This window comes from Equus przewalskii, chromosome 13, assembly GCF_037783145.1.
Source record: "Equus przewalskii isolate Varuska chromosome 13, EquPr2, whole genome shotgun sequence".
NCBI lineage: Eukaryota > Metazoa > Chordata > Mammalia > Perissodactyla > Equidae > Equus > Equus przewalskii.
In genome coordinates, this window is record NC_091843.1 from 17,449,209 (window position 1) to 17,470,480 (window position 21,272).

A 21,272-nucleotide genomic window follows, 5' to 3' on the forward strand; every position below is an offset into this window, starting at 1 on the left:
TGCATTTGATGACCTCGAAAAGATAATGAGGAGAAGGGGTGTGGGAGGGTTGGGAAAAGTAGTCCCAGCCTTGGCTTTATAAAAAGCAAGGATTATGAAGTTGTTTGTGTGTGTGTGCACGTGTGCAGGTGTGTATGTATTTGTGCGCTCACATAGGATAAGATCCTAAATTTGTAATGTTGAGAGCACTGCCTTGGAAAAATTACCTAGGGGGCTGCCCAGTGTTGCAGCGGTTAAGTTCACATGTTCCGCTTCTCACCGTTCAGGGTGCACTGGTTCAGATCCCAGGTGCAGATATGGCACCGTTTGGCAAAAGCCATGCTGTGGTAGGCATCCCACTTATAGAGTAGAGGAAGACGGGTATGGATATTAGCTCAGGGCCAGTCTTCCTCAGCAAAAAGAGGAGGAATGTCATAGTTAGCTCAGGGCTAGTCTTCCTCAAAATAATTAATTAATTAATTAATTAATTAATTAAAAGACAATTGCCTAAAGGAAAGGTCCAGTGTGTTCATAGTTACTCTGGATAGTGGTATTTTGAGCTATTCAGGTTTTCTTCATCATATCTTTACAGAGTGTTCAAATTTTCTATAATCAGTTTCATGATAATAAAAACCAATAAGCACAATTTTTAAAGGCTACTGAGAGGCATGTCTGTACATCACGCAGGGCCAGGACGAGAGTAGGGTGTTAGGTGCAGAGTTTAAGGATTGTCAAGTGCTGACTCTACACTTGCAGAAGGCAGCTTTGCGGAGGGTGGTCATACAAAAAAAGAGGAGGCCACTTCAACTCCAGAAATCCTGGCCCGTTGGTGCCTTCTGTGGATATGAAGAATATCTGCTAGAGGCAGTGGTAAAGCTCTGTGCCCAATGCCACTTTCATCTCAAAATTTTTTTAAAAATTGGCTTTGCCTCCAAAAGCAATCATATGCATTTCTGTTTCATCTTAGCACATCAGGTATTCTCTTGGAAGCATTGACTAAGCATATTCTCTTTGCTCCAGCCTGGGTCTGCTTTCAGCTTCTACAAGCTTGTCAAAAGTATGAAAGCAGTGATATGTACTTATTTTAAAATGTCCTTTCTTTTTAATACTGTCAGATCTCTTCAGAGGCTGCTGCTTCAGAGAGAATGAGCCTATCCCATGCTGAGCAGAACAAAAATAAGCATCTGAAATACTGAAAAGGATCTACATAGCTCTTCCTGTCTCTCTGTCAGTTTCCTCCTCCTTTTCACTTTTCCTATAAAATCATTTCCTAGAATTGAGTGAAAAAATAAATTAGTCAAGTAAGAGAAGATATGTTCTACCTATTGCAAATATGTATAAATATGGTAAGACAAATTTATTTGAAAGAAGGACATATGATATGATGTAGCATGCATTGTAATCAACCATGACAAATGCTCATGGAAATCTATGTGGGATATTTGATTGTCTATTCCCTTCTCCCCAGTATCTCTTGCAAAGTTATTCATTTGCAACCAGCAGATTAATGAACCATTGTAGGAAGCTCCACAGGGGATCAAAAAACACAAGAAGTATCTTGCAAATAATTTCATTTTGATGTACTTAATAATAACGTGCACTGCTGGCCAGTGTGCTGTAGGGAGAAAATGAATTCTTACAGCTTAGTGGCACAAATTTCAAAGATCACTTTCGAGACCACCATCGGATGTACCACATCTGGTAAAAGTAGCAATTTACATCAATGATCACTCAATCAATTGTTTAGTTTGAAAATAGAATGGTAATATGTATGTAACTTCTGTTATTCAAGGCGAGGTTTTAAAAATAATGGCATCATGTCAGTGAGCCATAAATGCAATTTTTCTTGGAGATTGTGAATACATATGTATATATATATTTCCAAGATAATTTTTTTCCTGATTGACCTGAGTGAACCAATCTCTCTGATCCTCTAGCAACAGAGACTTTGTGCCATTATTGTGTTTTTACTCAGTGCATTAGTAGAAAAGGAGAGAGAAAGAATAGTTCCAGCTTTTCTTAGATTTTTATGTCTCATGTAAAAGAAATGAGAAGGTTTACTAAATAACTATATAGAAATCCAAAATTATAAAGCAAGTGATAATTGTTTCGCAAAATGATTGTTCATTTTTCACACACAGAACCTTAGCTAATAAGTGTGCGTAATATACTTTTTTAAGTGTACAATTCAGTAGTAAGTATATTCATATAGTTTTGCCACCAAACTGCAGACTTATTTTCATCTTCCCAAACTGAAACTCTATACCTATTAAACAACTCCCCCTTCCTTCTCTTCCCAGTCCTGAGAAAACATCATTCTACTTTCTGTCTCTATGAATTTGACTACTTTAGATACGTCATATGAGCAGAATCATACAGTATCTGCCTCTTTGTGACTGGCTTATTTCATTTAGCATAATGTCCTCAAGGATCATCCATGTTGTAGCATGTGGCAGAATTTCCTTCCTTTTTTTTTTTTTGGTTTTTATTACTTTTTTTTTTTATTAATGTTATGATAGATTACAACCTTGTGAGATTTCAGTTGTACATTTTTGTTAGTCATGTTGTGGGTACACCACTTCCCCCTTTGTGCCCTCCCCCCACCCCCCCTTTTCCCTGGTAACCACCGATCAGATCTCCTTGTCAATATGTTAACTTCCACCTATGAGTGGAGTCATATAGAGTTCGTCTTTCTCTGACTGGCTTATTTCGCTTAACAGAATACCCTCGAGGTCCATCCACGTTGCTGCGAATGGGCCAATTTTGTCTTTTTTTATGGCTGAGTAGTATTCCATTGTGTGTATATACCATATCTTCTTTATCCAATCATCAGTTTCTGGGCATGTAGGTTGGTTCCACATCTTGGCTATTGTAAATAATGCTGCGATGAACATAGGGGTGCAAGGGACTCTTGGGATCTCTGATTTCAGGTTCTTAGGATAGATACCCAGTAATGGGATGGCTGGGTCATAGAGTATTTCTATTTTTAACTTTTTGAGAAATCTCCATACTGTTTTCCATAGTGGCTGTACCAGTTTGCATTCCCACCAACAGTGTATGAGGGTTCCTTTTTCTCCACAACCTCTCCAACATTTGTTGCTCTTGGTTTTGGATGTTTTTGCCAATCTAATGGGTGTAAGGTGATATCTTAGTGTAGTTTTGATTTGCAAGAATTTCCTTCCTTTTTAAGGCTGAAATGTAATCCATTGTATAGGCCATATTTTGTTTAACCATTAGTCTGTTACTGAACACTTGGATCGCTTTCACCCCTTGGCTATTGTGAATAGTGCTGCTATGAACATGTGTGTGTAAATATCTCTTCCACATCCTGCTTTCAATGCTTTTGGACATAAACCCAGAAGTGGGATTGCTAGATCATATAATGATTCTATTTTTAATGTTTTGAAGAACTACCATACTGTTTTCGAAAGCAGCTGTCATTTTACATTCCCACCAACAGTGCGCAAGAGTTCTAATTTCTCTACATCCTCATCAACACTTGTTATTTTCTTTCTTCCTTTTCTTTTCTATTTTTTTTTATAGTAGACGTTCTAATGGATGTGAGGTGATATCTCATTGTGGTTTTGATTTACATTCTCTAATGTAATGTAATGGCCATTTGTTTGTTATCTTTGGAGAAATGTCTGTTCAAGTCCTTTGCCCACTTTTTAGTCAGGATTTTTTTTTTTATTGTTGAGTTGTAGGAGTTCTTTATATATTCTGGATATTAAACCCTTGTCAGAAATGATTTGCAATTATTTTTTCTCCCATTCCATAGGTTGCCTTTTCACTGTTGATTGTGTGCTTTGGTGCACAAAAGATTTTGTTTGCTGTATTCCCGTTTGTTTATCTTTGCTTTTGTGGCTAGTACATTAGGTGTCATATCTAAGAAATCATTGGCAAATCCATGTCATGAAGCTTTTCCCCAATGTTTTCTTCTATGAGTTTTACAGTTTTAGATTCTACCTTTAGATGTTTAATCCATCCTGAGTTAATTTTTATATATCGTGTAAGGTAAGAGTCCAATTTCATTCTTTTGCATGTGGGTATCCGCTTTTTCCAATATCATGTGTTGAAGAGACTGCTATCCCTTTTCTGTTGAGGGGTCTTGGCACTCTTGTTGAAGAAAATACTCAAAAGTGTATTTCTGGACTTTCTATTCTATTCCATTGGTCAATATGTCTGTCTATATGAGGATACCACACTATTTAGATTACTGTAGCTTTGCAATAAATTTTGAAATTAGGAGATGTGAAACTATCCGCTTTGTACTACTTTTTCAAGATTGTTTTGGCTATTCAATATCTGTTAAGATTCCTTATGAATTTTAGGGTAGATTTTCCCATTTCTGCAAAAAGCACTGTTCAGATTTTAATAGGGATTACATTAACACTGTAGGTCACAATAATATTAAGCCTTCCAAACCATGAACATAGGCTGTCTTCCAAATTATTTGTGGCTTCTTTAATTTCTTTCAGCATTGTTTTGTAATTTTAAGAGTATAATTCTTTCGTCTCCTTGGTTGTGTTTATTTCAGAATATTTTATTCTTTTTGAAGCTATTATAAATAAAATTGTTCTCTTAATTTCCTTTTTGGATTGTCCATTGTTAGTGTAGAGAAATGCAAATTATTTTTTATTGTTGATTTTGTGTCCTGCAACTTTGCTGAATTCGTTTTTTCTAAGTTTTTGTGTGTGTGGAATCTTTAGGGTTTTCTACATATAACATTATGTTGTCTGTGAACAGAGAAAATTTTACTTCTTCTTTTTCGGTTTTGATGCCTTTTCTTGCCTAATTGTCCTGGCTAGGACTTCCAGTACTATGTTAAATAAGAATGGTGAAATTGGACATTCTTGTCTTGTTCTTGATGTTAGAGGAGAAACTTTCAGTCTTTCACCATTGAATATGTTAGCTGTGCACTTTTTATATATGGCCTTTATTATTTTTGAGGTCGTTTCCTTCTATTCCTAGTTTGTTGAGTGTTTTTATCATGAAAGAGTGTTGAATTTTATAGAATTTTTTTCTGAATCAATTAAAATGACCATGTAGGTTTTTCTCTCATTTTGTTAATGTATTGTATTTCATTGATTGATTTTTATATGTTGAATCATTTTTGCATTCCAGGAAAAAATCTTACTTGGTCATGGTGTACAGTTCTTTTAATAAGTTGTTGAATTCTGTTTGCTAGTATTTTGTAGGGGATTTTGAATCAATATTCATCAGAGATATTGGTCTGCAGATTTCTTTTCTGGTAATGTCTTTGTCTGACTTTGGCATTAAAGCAATGCTAACCTTGTGGGATGACTTCCTTCCTCTCTAATTTTTTGGAAGATTTCGAGGAGGACTGGTGTTAATTCTTCTTTAGGGGTTTGGTAGAGTTCACCAGTGAAGCCATCAGGTCCTGAGATTTTCCTGGTTGGAAGATCTCCAATATAGTGTTGTATCATTCTGTTTATGTATGACGGTTTTCATTCATTCAGTCGTGAACTGGGGAATAACATTAAATTTTTATCTTTGTAAGTAAAGTTAGCACAGGCAATCATTTTTACTCTTGGGTTTTTCTTTAACTTTTCCATGGACAATAAATAAAATCACCACTCATAAATTAATGCTTTAATGGTATACACAGCCTACTTATTGAGTGCTATGATCACCAGAGTTTGAATTTATATTATTCCATTTATTCCTGCCAGCAGCCGGTGACTTAGTTATTATTATTTTACAACTGAAGAAACTCAAGCTTTGGGATGTTAAATAATTGCCCAGGATTAACCAGTAGTTAGTGGTGGAGCTGGAATTTCAAGCCATCTCTTGCAATCTGGAGACCATGTGCTTGAACACTAGGCTACACCGCCTTCCCACGTATAGCCACTAAAGAGGGCTTTCACATGTCACGTTTGATGTGTGTCTTGGAGCAAAGTCACAAGGTGCACGTTTCTCAGGTATTGGTAATCCCATTTCACAGAAGCAAAAACTGAAACTTAGAGAGTTTAAGCTACTTCTTTGAGACCATGAGGTAGTAAGTAATGGAGGCAGTCCTCAATCACGGCTCCTGCTTTCTAATTCAGCGTTCTTTCCATTGCACCCTCTGACCCTCCCCAGCTGGTGCCTTGACGCTCTGCCTTCTCTGAATGTGTAACAGAAATCAACAAGAGTTTCACCAGCCAACTTTTAGTCCTCAGCACCCAGATCTCAGAGATATTAAAATTCGAAGCATCCTAAGGAGATTGCTTTTATAATAGGGTGCCTAGGGATATAAAATTAACTCCTATAGGAAAGAATTTTTGGATGTATAATTGTATCATGTTGTTATTAACAGATTTGAACATTGACAGTTAATTTGGAGTGAAGGTAGAGAAAGATACAAAAATGTATTAAAGACTCTGTGTAGTATCTACTGTACAGTATTGTAATTTTCTTTTACTAATAAGTTTTCCTGAAAATGGAGCTTTTTCCAAGAATCACTAAATGCTTCTAAGATAGGGCAAAAAAGCAAAACAGGAATAACAGAACATATGGACACCTATTCTTCTGAGACTATGTTTCTTCCAGACTGATAAAAAAAGAATTAATATATTACAGTGCCACCTCTTGCATTCAAACAGTTGTGTTTTTCTAAAAATAATAGATTCTAAGTATTTAAAAAGCTAAGTTATGATATTTTCTTATATTAAAAAGTAGCAAAATAAAAAGTTCATAGTAATAGTCCTGCACTGCAAAACCAGGACCAAGGAAAGAATGGGAAATGTGGGCAAGGAAGAAAACCCATTTAGAGTTTCTTAATTAGTAAAATCCGGAGGGAAACTGAGCAAAGCATCCTCACCAGATGAGAGTCATGGCTAAATTGACTTTATCTCCAAATAAGAACGGAGATTGAAAAAACTCCTAATGACCTTTGGAAGGACTACCTCCCAAAAGCTATATGCAAGTCTTTAGGTCTTCACTAAGCTCTGAAAAGGTGGAACAGGTGCTCTGCAAATGCAGTAAGTTGCTTGAAACTGATCTCCTCTCCAAGCCATTCCTGCCCCAGGGCCATGGCACTGGCTGTTTCCTGTGGTTGGGACTCTCTTTCTTCATCCCTTTGCATGGTTGGGATTTTTCTACTCATTCATCTCTCTGTTCAAATATCACCTCTTCAGAGATGCCTTCCTTCTCTACCCTTCCTAATGTAGTGACTTCCTTTCCCCATTCCTTGGTCTTTTTCACAGCATTCTTTGTATTTTTTCATGTATTTGAACACCTCAGAAAGTGATATTTGTTTACTTGTTTATAGTCCTTCTCTACTACTAGACTGATGTTCTGTGACAGAAGGGGCTCAGTCTGTGTTGGACCATGATCTACCAGCCCTTAACACATATCCCAGTCCATAATTGATATGCAGTAAATTTTACTTGACTCTACATCTCATAAAGTCAACAAACATAGGTACCACTTGGCAATTCCAACATGGCTGAAGTAACTATAGGGTCTAACAGTGACTGACAATATTCAAATATTATTTTTCTATGAATTTAAAAAAAATTTATTGGGGCCGGCCTGGTGGCGCAGCAATTAAGTGCACACGTTCCGCTTCAGTGGCCCTGGGTTCACTGATTTGGATCCCGGGTGCAGACATGGCACTGCTCGGCAAGCCATACTGTGGTAGGCATCCCACGTATAAAGTAGAGGAAGATGGGCATGGATGTTAGCTCAGGGCCAGTCTTCCTCAGCAAAAAGAGGAGGATTGGCAGCAGTTAGCTCAGGGCTAATCTTCCTAAAAACAAAAAAATTATTGATACCAAATGGAGAAGGGAAGCAAGAGAGAGGTATGTGATGCTGTTTTTCCTAAGAACTGAGCAAATTAAGCAGCTAAATTAAGTTTGATTTTTAAGTGAGATCAAACTCCAATTCAGTTGTGGTTTTTTTCCTTCAATCAAAATTATTCACAACTTGATGTTTTACACATGAAACAAATGAAATCTTTAACTTTTATTCCTGGGCTCTTGGAAGGAAAGAAGTTTGTTTTGTTTATTTTTGAAAAAAATGTTTATATTCATGAAACTTATCTCCCTTTATCCATACTTTTCCCCAGCTTGAATCATGACGTAGTGCCTAACTTCTGATGTTTTGTAATAAATTGATTATATAAATGGCCATCATGATATTATTTAGAAAAATCAACTGAGTTTCTCCTTATGATGGTTCCATTCAAAGGGAACACAAACTACATAGATGTGATATTGTGGTTTTATCAAGGCAGAAAGTTTAACAGAGAATTTGGCAAATCCCTAAATGTTAGAACATAACCTGAGTTTCCCTCTTACTCTGAACACAAATTTTAGAACCATTTAAAAAATGCAGTTATAGGGGCTGGCCCCATGGCATCAGTGGATAAGTTTGGCGCATTCCGCTTAGGTGGCCTGGGCTCACAGGTTTGGATCCTGAGCACAGACTTACATCACTTGTTGGCTATTGCTGTGGCAGTGACCCACATATAAATTGAGGAAGTTTGGCACAGATGGTAGCTCAGGGCAAATCATCCTCAAGCAAAATAAAAGGAAGATTGACAACAGATATTAGCCAGGAGCTATTCTTTCTCAGCAAAAAAAAAAAAAAAAAAGCAATTATAAAAATAACAAGTTTTTTATTTTTCAAAATTACTGTTTGTGGGTATATGTTACTAATTATTTGAATCTAAAATTATTAATTATAGTCAAGCAAACTTAATAACCTTATTCTTATACTAGCTACCATATATGTAAGTTGAACCATATAAAACTGCCAAAATTCAAACAATTTTTAACTCACAAAAAAAGTTAATTTCTTGCGGTTCAATCTGAGAGTTAAGTAATTATTGCCAACATTGTACTGAAAAAAATTCTGAAATGGTATGAATGTAAGTTGAGCACGTTTTAGCCTTTTGGAAATATTTTTCCAATTGTATTCCTCCTGAATCTGTGCATTACCACAAATAGTACTCTACAGTCCCTCTGGTTGCTTTGGGCTTCTCAGTAGTAAGGTATACTCTCTGCCAAAATCAGAGATGTTTTAATCATTCTGAAGGGTGAAAGTGAATTGATGCAATTACCTTTTGTGTAAAATCGGTTATGTGTATTCAAGAACATGTGCATGTATGCACAACTTAATTATTCAAATCCCAGAGAATTCTCAGGGATTGAGATTCACCTTCCCCCCCTCCCAAAATAACTTATTTTGTGTATGCCCAAAGTTGTTCTAGTTTTTTGTTGTGTATATGGCTGTGTAGATAGATAGATAGACAGATAGAAATATATTTCCCCCCTCACTTTTTGGAGGGGGCTGGGGGAGAATAGAAGCAATATTGGGAAATGATAAGTCAAAGTCAAAACTGGCAGTGACATGAGTGTTCCAGAGGCAGCTCAATACAATGCCAAGAACAGGGGCTCCATGGTCAGAGAGCCCCCGGGCCAAATTAGGACTTAGAAAATTATTGACTGAGTGATATTGGAAAAGTCATTCACCTCTCTATGTATCAGATATGTTACCTGGAAAATGGAAATAATGATAATAGTAACAGCAAACGTTTGCAGACCACTTAATCTGAGTGAGTTGGGCATTCTACTAATCACTTTCCTAGGGTGGACTTATTTACTGGTAGGGACTATTATTTCCTCTGTTTTACAGAGCGTGACATCTCAGGGAAGCTAGGTAGCAGGCCCGAGATCTCACAGTAGCCAGAAAATGGCAAAGCCAATGGATAACTTATAGGGCTGTTGTGAGGATTAATGAGGTAATGCATGTAAAAAAAGTGTTAGCCTAGGACCAATGTTAGGGATTAAAATAAGGGACAGACTAATTAGATGGAAAACATGCTCTAAAGCAATTTAAGATAAACGTATAGAGTAATAAAGCACAAAATGATAGGGAACAAATCATACATACAAAGTGTATTTTTAATGATTATCTCAGGGTGAACTGGGTACCCTACTGAGGATGTTATGTATTAATATAAGAGACAGAGATAACTGTTTATGTTGGCTTGATTTTTTTTAACCATGCTTAGAATTGGTCTCATTAACACTGAGAAGGTAAATCTGTAATAAGACGCAAAATGAACTAAGCAAAACAGTGGAAAAGCTCATGGCCTGAACTGCGCGCATTTTAGTTTCACGTACAAGAAAATAATAAGTCACTTCTGAACTTGGATTTCCCTTATGGGTGATCTTAGCTGCAGCTCTCATGTCCCGAATGTGTCTCTAGCAATTAGTCAGGGCTGCTACCATGTGCTGCTTCCAAAATCCTGCAACTGAACATCTGTTGTGATGGCTTCTATTAAGGGGGAGCTGAGTTTTTACTCCATTGCATTCTGGTTTAGGAGGTTGAGAATGTGGAAATATTACCATGACCTATAATTGGATTAGCAATTTGTGGGCTCAGATGTGGAAGACAGAGAGCATTTTAAAGAGCTAGGAATACGGAAAGGGCTTTGTGGGAATATTTCTACTTGTGAGTTCTTTTTACTTTGGATAGATAAATGGTGTCCTTCAGAAATCCTCATCCCAGCCCTGGGGACTTTCCTAGTAGAATTAGAGAAGCTGTGAAAAACTGAAAGAATGCCAGTGGCTCTGAGGGTGTCTGAAACAGGGGGGAAAGGAATAGAAAGAAAACTCACTCAAATGCCGGTAGGTGAGAAAAATTTCCTCTGGGGATTCAGGAATAATGATTAGTAAAGGGGTTTAAAGAATCAAATTTGAAACCCATGAAACAAAAGTGAAGAAGTGAGAACAAGCTTTAGAGTGTCCATGAATAAATATTCATAAAGGATCAATTACGTTAAAGGCAAGATGCGTGGATCACTTTGTAAAGATGTGATGGCATGGTTTCTGACTTAAGAGAACACAGTACACTTCAGTTGTGTAGATTACCCTCCTCCTCTATAATCACAAGAGGTAACAGTTCAATTCAACCATGCTTAGGATGCTACAGACCACTGCATTGAAAGTCTCGGGATGAACATGTACTGTGGCAGAGGGAGAAGTGGGAGAGGTCTTCATGAATGCTTGGAGGATGGGCAAGAATTGGAGAGGCAGAGCAGAAGGGACATGGGAAAAAGAACAAGTAAAATGGAATAAAAATGTGTTGGAGAGGTAGAAAAGTTTAGTTCAAACAAAAAGCTCGGCAAGCTGATTAATTGAAGATAAGTGGCGTGACATACAATCCTAAAACATCTGAGACTCTTAAATGGGGATCATCTATTTTATCTCACTTCATTCACTTTGGGTGAGGAAACAGATGCAGGGATGTGAAGTGAGTAGAATAGACTGAAGAGCCCTTGTAAGGACTTTGGATTTCAGAAACAATGGAGTCTCTTTGAAAGCTTTTGTAGAGGAATTCATTGACTTGGTCTTCTATTGTAATATAGAGGGTGCTATATATATACATAGAGAGAGAGAGAGTGAACAAGGGTGTGTGTTTGTGTGTGTGTGTGTGTCCATGTGTTCATCTCCTCTAAGTATTAAACAAGAAAGAGATATGAAGGCTTTATGTTAGAAATAGAATGAAATTTCCTACCAGAGAAAGTGAAGAAGACTGAGGTTAGTGCCAGAAAAAGATTCTGGGATCTCCTTTCTGGGGTCTAGGGGGGAAAATAGGGATGGATTTTCACTTCTCAATGACAGCTTAAATGTGAAACTTCCCTGGGAAAGGAAAAATGGTTGACCACTTAAAGCTCTTATTTCTTATGTGATTCTAGATAAAACCCCTTGCTCAAAACAAAGGAGATATGTGCTTTGTTAATAACAAGCTGAAAGGCTGAGGGTTTCTCATTTTTTTTTTTTTGACTCTGAGCATAGTTCCTTTTCCTTCATGCTGAGCTCTAAAATATGCAGAGAATAAAGACATATTTGTAATGTTAGATTCTATTTTTACAATTTAAGTCAACAAGGAATTGTTTATTTATATAGTTTTGTTGCAGAAGTAATTAATACTTACTAAACGAAAAATATGTAGATTAACCCAAAAGATTTGGAAATCATTTGTTATCTCGCCACACAGAAATATCACTGTCAATATTTATATTTTCTTTTAGACACATTTTCCCCATATATATCTATATATTTCCAAAATGAGATCATATTGTGCATATTGTTTTTCAGTATTTTTAAAAAAAGATAATAATATAATATGTTAATAGCATATTGAGAACATCTATTCATGTCAATAAATGTTTTTACAATGTTATTTTAATTCTTGCATATATTCCATTATATTTTTGTACTCTGCGTTATTTACTCAATTTCATGTTGTTAGTCTTCACTAATTCTTTATTTTATCACTAATACAGCAGTAAGTATTTTGGGAAGATAAATGTCTGTGCATTGTCTTTCATTCATTCTTTCACATCTTTCACTAGATAGCTTTTTATTGCTACTGTGTGCTAAGCTGTCTTTTAGGATTGAGGATACAGTGATGAACAAGTTTGAGAATGCTTCAGATTTTCATAAACTTACCTTATAGTTGGGAGAGATGAAAAATAAAAATGTAAACTAGTAAATGAATATGATTAGTTGAAAAAACAAAAAGGTCAGTGCTATAAACGTAATAAAAATGGGAGATGTGATAGGGCCCACTGGGGTTGGGAGAAAGATGGTCAGGTAAGGATTTGACCTTTGAGTTGAGCTCTGAGTCTCAAGGAAGAGCCAACCACACTTGGGGACATAGCTTTTCCAATTAGCTAATTGTTAAGGCAAAGTCTATAAGGCTGAAGGAATTTGGAGTATTTGTAAAACAGAAAAAAGGCTAGTGTGGATGGGCTTAATGAGTTGAAGTGAGGGAAGAGAAGAGGTAATAGGAGCTGAGATCAAAAAGGCATGCAGAGTCCAGATCATGCAGGACTTTAAAGGCCCCGGTAATAAGTTTGTGTTTTATTCTAAGTGCAATGAAAACCATTTGGATGATATTAACCAAAGGAGATGTGTGATCTGCTTTACATGTCTCATGCCATGTGATGGCAAGGGTTAGAAGTAAGGAGACAGCAACAGTGGTGTTACAATCATTCACAAATATTGGTGTCTTAAACTAATTGTTAGTGTGGGAGACAGAAGTAATAGACTTGTAATATTTGGAGATAAAGCTTTCAAAATGTACTGCTTAATTATTTTCTACAAATATCCCTAGGATTGTAAATATCAGACCAAAGGGTATGCACAGTTTGTAGACCTCTGGGCATATTCCCAAGTGTTCACTAGGAAATTTGTGCCATTCGGCAGGCAATGGTAGTTTCCACCATTTACCAGAAATTGTGCACAATATTGGCTACACACACAGGAATAAAGAACAATCTTTGTTCTAGAGGAGGTGACAACTTATGATGGTGAGAAAGTACTTAGTATGAACTTACTAAGTATTGAAATGGTTTTTATTTAGGTAATAATTTCTATGTCAGATGTAATGTCTTTTCTCCCATGAGGGGCCAAAAACAGAAGTTTTTAATATGGGAAATAATTTGGCATCCTAACCTTTGGAATTCAAGTCTCTTGTGTCACATTTTTGAAAAGTGGAAATGCCAAACAAAAACAATGAAAGGCTTTTCTAAACATGCCCCCAATTGAAAGACTATGCCCAGAATGATAGTAAAAGCTATAAATGTCCTATGTTGAACAAACTATGATGGAACTTTATTCACATGAAACTTGCATTATATTTAAATTAAATTGAACTTGCACTCACAGTTCCTAAATCACAGATTTTACTGCCTTAGAAACATTAGCCCTGTCTCATAAAAGCCAGAAATTCAGATTCTCAACTCAAAACCTCCATTTTGATCTAGTGTAAATTAAAGGAACATAATAAATGATAGTATATTAGACTCAGTTGTTATTTCAGCAAGGGGTAATCAAGATGAAGCTAAAAATTTTATTTTCTTTCAAAATTATAAAAGGCTGAACAGAGAGAGATATTTCTCTGAAACATCTAATATTGGAGACCAAACTATTTATCTAGAATACCTCAAGAAAAAGATTAATCACCAAAGCTCAAGACTTTAGCACAGTAGCAATAATTTTCAAAGCTTCTGTCGTTCAGATAGGTAAAGCAAATTAAACCCACACGCTATCATTAATGAAAATAAACCTTACCCTGATCATTAAGAAAGAAACTGTTAGATGTCTTTATGTCTTCAGATGACAGACCAAACACATGTGAAACCAACCCCTTACCCCGTGGTCTTCTCCCCAAATGGAGAAATAGGGAGAAAGACATAAAGATAGGGAAAGTGACATAATTACTTTTATAATTTTTTCCACATACATAGCCATACTTTGAAAGAAGAAAGGGAAAGCTCTATAGATTAGAAATGGTGACATGTCCAGAGAAGAAAAAAGCATGTGGAAAACCATAGAGATAAATGAAGGTAGGGAGGATGCTGAAGCTTTGTAGCTGAGTAGTGATTCAAGTCTTGGTGGGAATACAGGCCACTCAGATGCAACCTGCAGGCTCGAGACCAGAGTAAGATGTCGTACCACAATCCAGAGTGAAAGTCTATAACTGGAAGCAGGAACGACCTGTGATCAGAACAATGCCACTAGTCTGCGAAAGGAGTAGGTAGACAGCACAATCCTTAAGAAGATATTTCTCATTATTTAATGACAGAACACCTTAAATGGCTTATGTTGGTATTTACATCTTTTGGTTTGTCTCATTAGTAGTTAAGCACTGTCAGCTGGCTGAATACATTGATTCAGATTGAGGTGAATGGAGAGAACTAGAAATTTTGAAAGTATGTAAAAATCAAAAGCATAGTAATTATAGAAATCAGCCAAATAACATTATTGCTTTCCATAGTTCTAAAGTATCTACCCCAAGATATTTATTGATTATAGAGGAAAATAATAATTTTACAGTGGAGAAGGCTAGAAGGTATCATCTTAGCCAACTGTTCAAAATTAATATCTCCAGTAATAAAACATATTAACATCATTTACCCCTCATATGATGGATACACTGTTTCTTTGGTGATATTCTGGCCAAAACTGTATAAACTCTATCTAATCATGAGCACACATTAGACAAACCCAAATTGAGAGACATTCAACAAAATAACTGACCAATACTCTTCGAAAGCGTTAACATGATCAAAGACAAGGAAAGGTTGAGGAACTGTCCCAGATTGATGGAGGCTAAGGACTGTAAGAACTAACTACAAGATGGGATCTTGGATTGCATTCTGGAACAGTAAAAGGACATTAGTGAATAAATGGGTGATATTGTAATACAGTCTGTAGTTTAGTTAATAGTATTATATTAATGTTAATATCCTGGTTTGATACTGTTCTGTGGTTATGCAAAATGTTAATCTTAGAGGAAGCTGTGTAAAAAGTATATGAAAACTCCCTGTACTATTTTTTGTTTCAAACTATAAAGTTAAAATAAATATAAAAAGAAATCGAAAAGAAAATATCAAAAAAAGAAACTTTCAGATATATAGATATATGTCTCTCTATATGAATAGACAGCCATCTCTCTCTCTTTCTCTGTATATATATCTCCAAATTTTCAGTAGCAGGAGTAAACACTCTAGCAGAAAAATGTTCAAAGAATATGAATGAGCAATTCCCAGAATACTAAAGATAAAAAATGTAAGACACACATATACACACAAATTATTTCATACTATTTTCTGGAACACTAAGCCAACTAAACAGGAAAAGTTTGAATCTTGGTATTAGAAAAGAAATTACAAAGACAGCAAAAATCAAATATAAGAAAGTATTTCAGACATTTAGAAGATTTCAAAATGACAAGAGACATTTGAACATAAAGCCAGCAAAGCATTTCTTAGAATGGGGTTATGTTATTCCTAGAGGTGGCCTTGGACACTGTCTAGTCCAATTGCCTCATAGTACAAATAGGGAATTGTGAGCCTATAACCATTGAGTGATAGTCTTGTCAGCCCATCCTGGTGGGGCCATATGCCCCCCTGTATGCACAGAGGAGACTTATTTTGTAGCATCACTCTGCTTTTTTCAGCCAGATGTCAAAGCAGTTCTTGTTTCCCCACTTCCTAAGTTAATTAGCTTTAATTGATCTTTTGCGTTGGAAACAGGAGCAGAGACTTGAGAGGATTCACCCAAGGTCACGAGAAGAGGGACAATCAAAGTACCAGGATGTGAACCTGCGTGTATCTGACCCTAGAGACCATGTTTTATTTAAAAGCAGTTTTAAATTTTATTTTTTTAATTTACATACAGAAAAATGCGCTCATTTTGGTGGAGTTCTATGAGTTTGACAAATGCCTAAAGTCCTGAAACCACCACTGCAATTAAGATGCAGATCAGTTCTGTAGCCCAAAATCATTCCCTCAAGCTACTCTCTGCAGCCAACCTCTCCCCCATCTCGGATCCCAGAGAACCACTAATCTGGTCTTTGTCACTATAGTTTTACCTTGTACAGAATGTCATATAAATGGAATCAAATAATGTGTATCCTTTTGAATCTGGCCTCTTTTACTTAACTTTCTGTATTTGAAAGCCATTGGTGATGTTTAATGTATCGATAGTTTATTCTTTCTTGTTGCTCAGTAGCATTCTATTTCATGGATGCACCACAGTTTATCTCTTCCTCTGCTGAAGCGCGTTCATCCAGATGGCTTCCAGTCTTGCCAATTAGTATAGAGCTACTGTAAATGTTTGTGCACAGGAACAGGACTCCTAGGTCATATGTCAAATGGATATAAGCTTCATAAGAAACTGTCAAACTGTTTTCCTAGTGGCTAATAATTTGCCTTCCTGCCTGCAGTGTATAAGAGTTTCAGTTGTTCTGCTTCCTCACCAGCACTTGGAATTTTCAGTTGTTTTTTAATGTTTCTATTTTAGCTTTTCTAATGAGTGTATAGTATGATCTCATTTTAGTTTTTAATTTGATTTTCCATAATGGCTAATGATGTGCATCATTTTATGTGTTTATTTGCCATTTATATATCTTCATGGGTTAAGTGTCTGTTCACATCTTTTGCCTATTTTTTATGCGGTTGTTTGTTGACTTTTGAGAATTCTTTATACACTTATATATTCTTAAGACCTGTCCTTTGTCAGATACATGATTTGCAGATGTTTTCTCCCAGTCTATGGTTTGTCTTTTCACTGTCTTAAGAGTGTCTTTCCTGGAGCAAAAGTTTTAAATTTTGTTAAGGTCAAATTTATCAAATTTTTTTTTTTTATTGCTTGTGCTTTTTTGTTTGTACCTAGGAAGTCTTTGCCTAACCCAGGGTCACAGAGAATTTCTCCTAAGTTTTCTTCTCAAAGTTTTATAGTTTTACATTTTACATTTAAGTCTAGACGAGATATTTATTTATTTACTTATTTATGTATAGATGTTCCAGGTGATCCAGATGATTTGTTAAAAAGATTATGCTTTCTCCAATGTATTGCCTTTGTACATTTGTAAGAAATCTTTGTGCATATTTGTATGGGTTTGTTTTTAGGTTTTTCTATTTCATTGATCTATGTTTCCATCAATATCATACTACCACACTATCTTAGGTTAGCTTGAAATCAGGTAGTGTGAGTCCTGCAACTTTGCTCTTCTCTTTCAAAATTATTTTGTCTATTCATGTTCCTTTGCTTTCACATAAATTTTAGAATTAGCTTGTGCATATCTACAAAAATTCCTGCTTAGATATTGATTGGGATTGAATTTTATCTATAGATCAATTTGGGGGAATTGACATCTTAATAAGCCTCACTTTTCAAAGCCAGGAACATGGTCTACCTCTTTATTTATTTATGCTTTTGGCTGTGTGTGTGTGTTAAGGAGATAAAAGAGAGAGGAAAAAAGTAAAACAAACAATAAACTTACCAATGGAATGGTCTTTCTTCAGGTTTTGATCCCTTCCCCAATCTGCCTATTTTTTACTTGTCACAGTCCTTACATAGCTGTTTTTTGGGTTTTTTTTAGGAAGATTAGCCCTGAGCTAACATCTCTGCCCATCTTCCTCTATTTTATATGTGGGATGCCTGCCACATATTGGCTTGATAAGCAGTGTGTAGGTCCGCACCCAGGATCCAAACCAGCGAACCTTGGGCTGCCAAAGTGGAGCATGCAAACTTAACCACTATGCCACAAGGCCAGCCCCTAGTTTTATTTTATTTTTTAAGTCTTTCCAGGTTGTTCGGTTGTAATCAGTGGGAGAGAGAGCCTATAGTGGGCTTACCCCATCTTATTCAGCACTGAGAGTCAATTGGTTTTAGTTGTGATTATCTAAGTCCTTCTGGGATGGTGATGCCATGGATTGTGGAGCCCCCAGAAGTGGATTATTGGTTTGGGTTTTTTTTTTCAGTTTGAATAAACCAATTATGAGACAGCTTCCCAAAGGTGGGATTGTTTAATATGATGGATATACTTTCTATATGAAAGTTCAAAGGATTTATCTTGGGTGGATGGAGGCCTTGGAGAGAGGGTAGAACACAGATCCACTTTTTCTTTTAAGTCCAAGAACATTTATTTAGATTCAAGAATTTCTTCCATTCTTGAAAGTGTCATGATGTGTCATTTACAAATAAATGAAATGAAAATTGATGCGACAGTTAGCAGAATCAACAGGGTCTATTTAGGAGAATTTCTTACTAGGCATTCCTTGCTGACAAATAAAAGGACTTAGCACATGACACAGGATCTCACAATATTACCATTTATTTAGCCCAGAAGAGAATACAATTTCCTGTGTCCAAACACATCTCAGCTGACTGATAAACTCCAGCACCTTCCAAGCAGTTTTATCTCCCCTAAATCTTAAGAGGGCTTATTATCCAAGAAGCTTAAGGAGCTTTGTCTTCTAATGGAAATAATAATCAAATTTTCCATTTCATCTCCAAGAACTGGAAGTCACAAAATGTGTTCTCTCAAGCACAATATAAATTGACTGCTTTACGTATGTCCTACATTTTAGGCTATTTGTAACATAGACACATTCAGAAAATGTATCTGGTCCTTTTTCTGTTTTCTGGTTACATAATTCATAAGTCTTCAAGGTTGCTTTTATTATAAATCAAGATGCTATTCTAGAGATCCTAAGACTAATTCTTTACTAAATCAGAGCGTTGCAAAACAGTCCAGAGTACTGACTAGAGTGATCCGCTAAAGTAAATTTCACCTACAATTATTTGATATACCTTGAGGATGTTAATATATTTTTTGTTAGACTAGAAATTGGATTCTACACTTCTCATTCAGAAGCCCGCCCTACACTGACTTCTGAATGAGGTCAAAATTTGTATATTTGTGAAACCAGGGAAAATATTTAAATTTTTTTTGGTGAGAGATTGTACTTTTCCTATGAAAACTGCTCAACTTTTTTTAGCAGATAATATCTTACAAGTTGTATTTGAAAATTACATAACCAAATTATGATGTATAAATCTCAACAAGGGCTGGAAAAACTCAAGCATTTCAGAGACTGAAGTGTGTATCTTATGCACAAAAGTATGCAAATATGTGCAGAAATGCAATAGGCATACCTTATTGGATGTTTATTGATTCATTCGTTCATTCACTGTTTGTGCCCTAGGGCTGTGCTATCTCTCAAGTTGCAGAGATGATTACCACATGATTTTAGTTTTTTTAAAAACCCTCAAGTAGGGCATTGTAAACTCATTTTTAAGTAGAAAGGTAATTATATTTTTCAAATGAATGTTTGGTCCTTCATTTAGTCATTCAAATGAGGGTGGGAGAGCAATTACATTGTACCCATAGGCCTCCAATGGATAAAACATGTCACAATATATATGTAAATGCTTTAATTGTAATATGTAGCTTTTTGTAGTTCACAAATTGCATTTGAGTTATACATTTAATTGGCATAATAATCTTTGGTTAGGTTAGGCGTGTATTAAAAGCTCTTTTTATAGTTAATGGAACTGAAATGAAAAGAAGTTGTACAAATTTAATCCTAGAGACAGTTGAAAAATGCTGGCGCTGGAGCTCCAAGGCCAGTGCTCACTTTTTAGCAGCCCACTGCTTCTCAAAAGCTCAGAGGCTGGCCTGCTGGTGCATAATCCTGGGATTAAAATTCTTGTGAAGTACTGACTGAGCTAAGATTATTTAGATAGCTGGGAACCTACATAAGTCTCACTGTAAACGTCACCTCTCCTGGGAAACTCACCTTGGTTTGACCAGTTAGGATTCTCACTGACAATCTCTTAAAATTACTATTGCAACAAATTAACCACTTTTTACAATAGATTTATTCCCACCTGAAAACAATCCTGTGTACCTCACTTTGGGAAAGATGAACTAATTATTAAGTAATTATTCCTTACCGTCTTTCTTCCTGAATAATATATATTAATTCACAAGGATATGTTCTCTTCACTTCCGTATGTACAGTGCCTACAAATAAATTGTGCCTGAAACATGGTAGGTACTCGGTAAAAATGGGTTTAGTAAATTCATATTTGCCTGTATGTGAATGGTGTATGTTTATAGTGTGTGGCTGTATGTATTTTCTTCTTTTTATGAATATGAGGCATTTGCCTAGCTCCCAAATCTGTTTCAGTACAAAATAACCATTTTCTTCTAACATTCACAGGATTATACGTTGACAATGTACTTTCAGCAAGCCTGGAGAGATAAGAGGCTGTCATATAATGTAATACCTCTAAACTTGACTCTGGACAATAGAGTGGCAGACCAGCTCTGGGTGCCAGATACCTACTTCCTGAACGATAAGAAGTCGTTTGTGCATGGAGTGACCGTCAAGAACCGCATGATCCGCCTGCATCCGGATGGGACGGTCCTTTATGGCCTCAGGTCTGTAGCATCCGTTTCAAAACTGAACTTTTCCTGGACAAGATTGTTTTCGCTTTTTATTAGAAAGCAATATTGCGGTGATTTCCTTACTCCTCCTTCAATTCTGTGATAAGCAGTTAAACCTCCTATCCGGTAGACATCTGAGAGCTTAAGGGAGAATGTTTGCAAAGAGACTTAGCCCCAGCTAAGACTAAGTTTTTCTAAATTATCTTCTAATGTCAGCTGCTGATCCTAAAGCTGCTTTTTTTAAGGAGTATGGATCAACAATATCAAAATAGCTAAAATGGAAGCTTTCCTTACAATGGAAAAAAAAATTGTGAATGCCAAATACTTGTTTGAACGAGGCAGATGCTCTGTTTCATAAATTGCTCCTAAGCTGCGTGAACTGGGTCTGGTCCTCTGACGACAGGAAGGCTTTCTGTGCCCTCTCACCCTCCAAGGAGCAATCAGACTTGCAAATAAATAAAGTCGTTATCTCGTGTTTATTAATAATGAATTTACACTATTAAATGTACTTTTGAGTCAGAAAAGAA

The 21,272-nt window shown here is 36.1% G+C and overlaps 1 protein-coding gene across 5 annotated transcripts in view; it reads left to right on the forward strand.

The window, feature by feature from the left end:
* The window catches only part of GABRB2 (gamma-aminobutyric acid type A receptor subunit beta2), a 249,823-nt gene that overhangs the window by 63,338 nt on the left and 165,213 nt on the right, over positions 1-21,272 (forward strand). For all 5 annotated transcript variants that reach the window (XM_008517149.2, XM_070569094.1, XM_070569097.1 and 2 more), the window contains one exon: positions 20,519-20,739. In XM_008517149.2, coding sequence (XP_008515371.2) covers positions 20,519-20,739 — 221 coding nt within the window. The remainder of the gene's footprint in view (positions 1-20,518; positions 20,740-21,272) is intronic.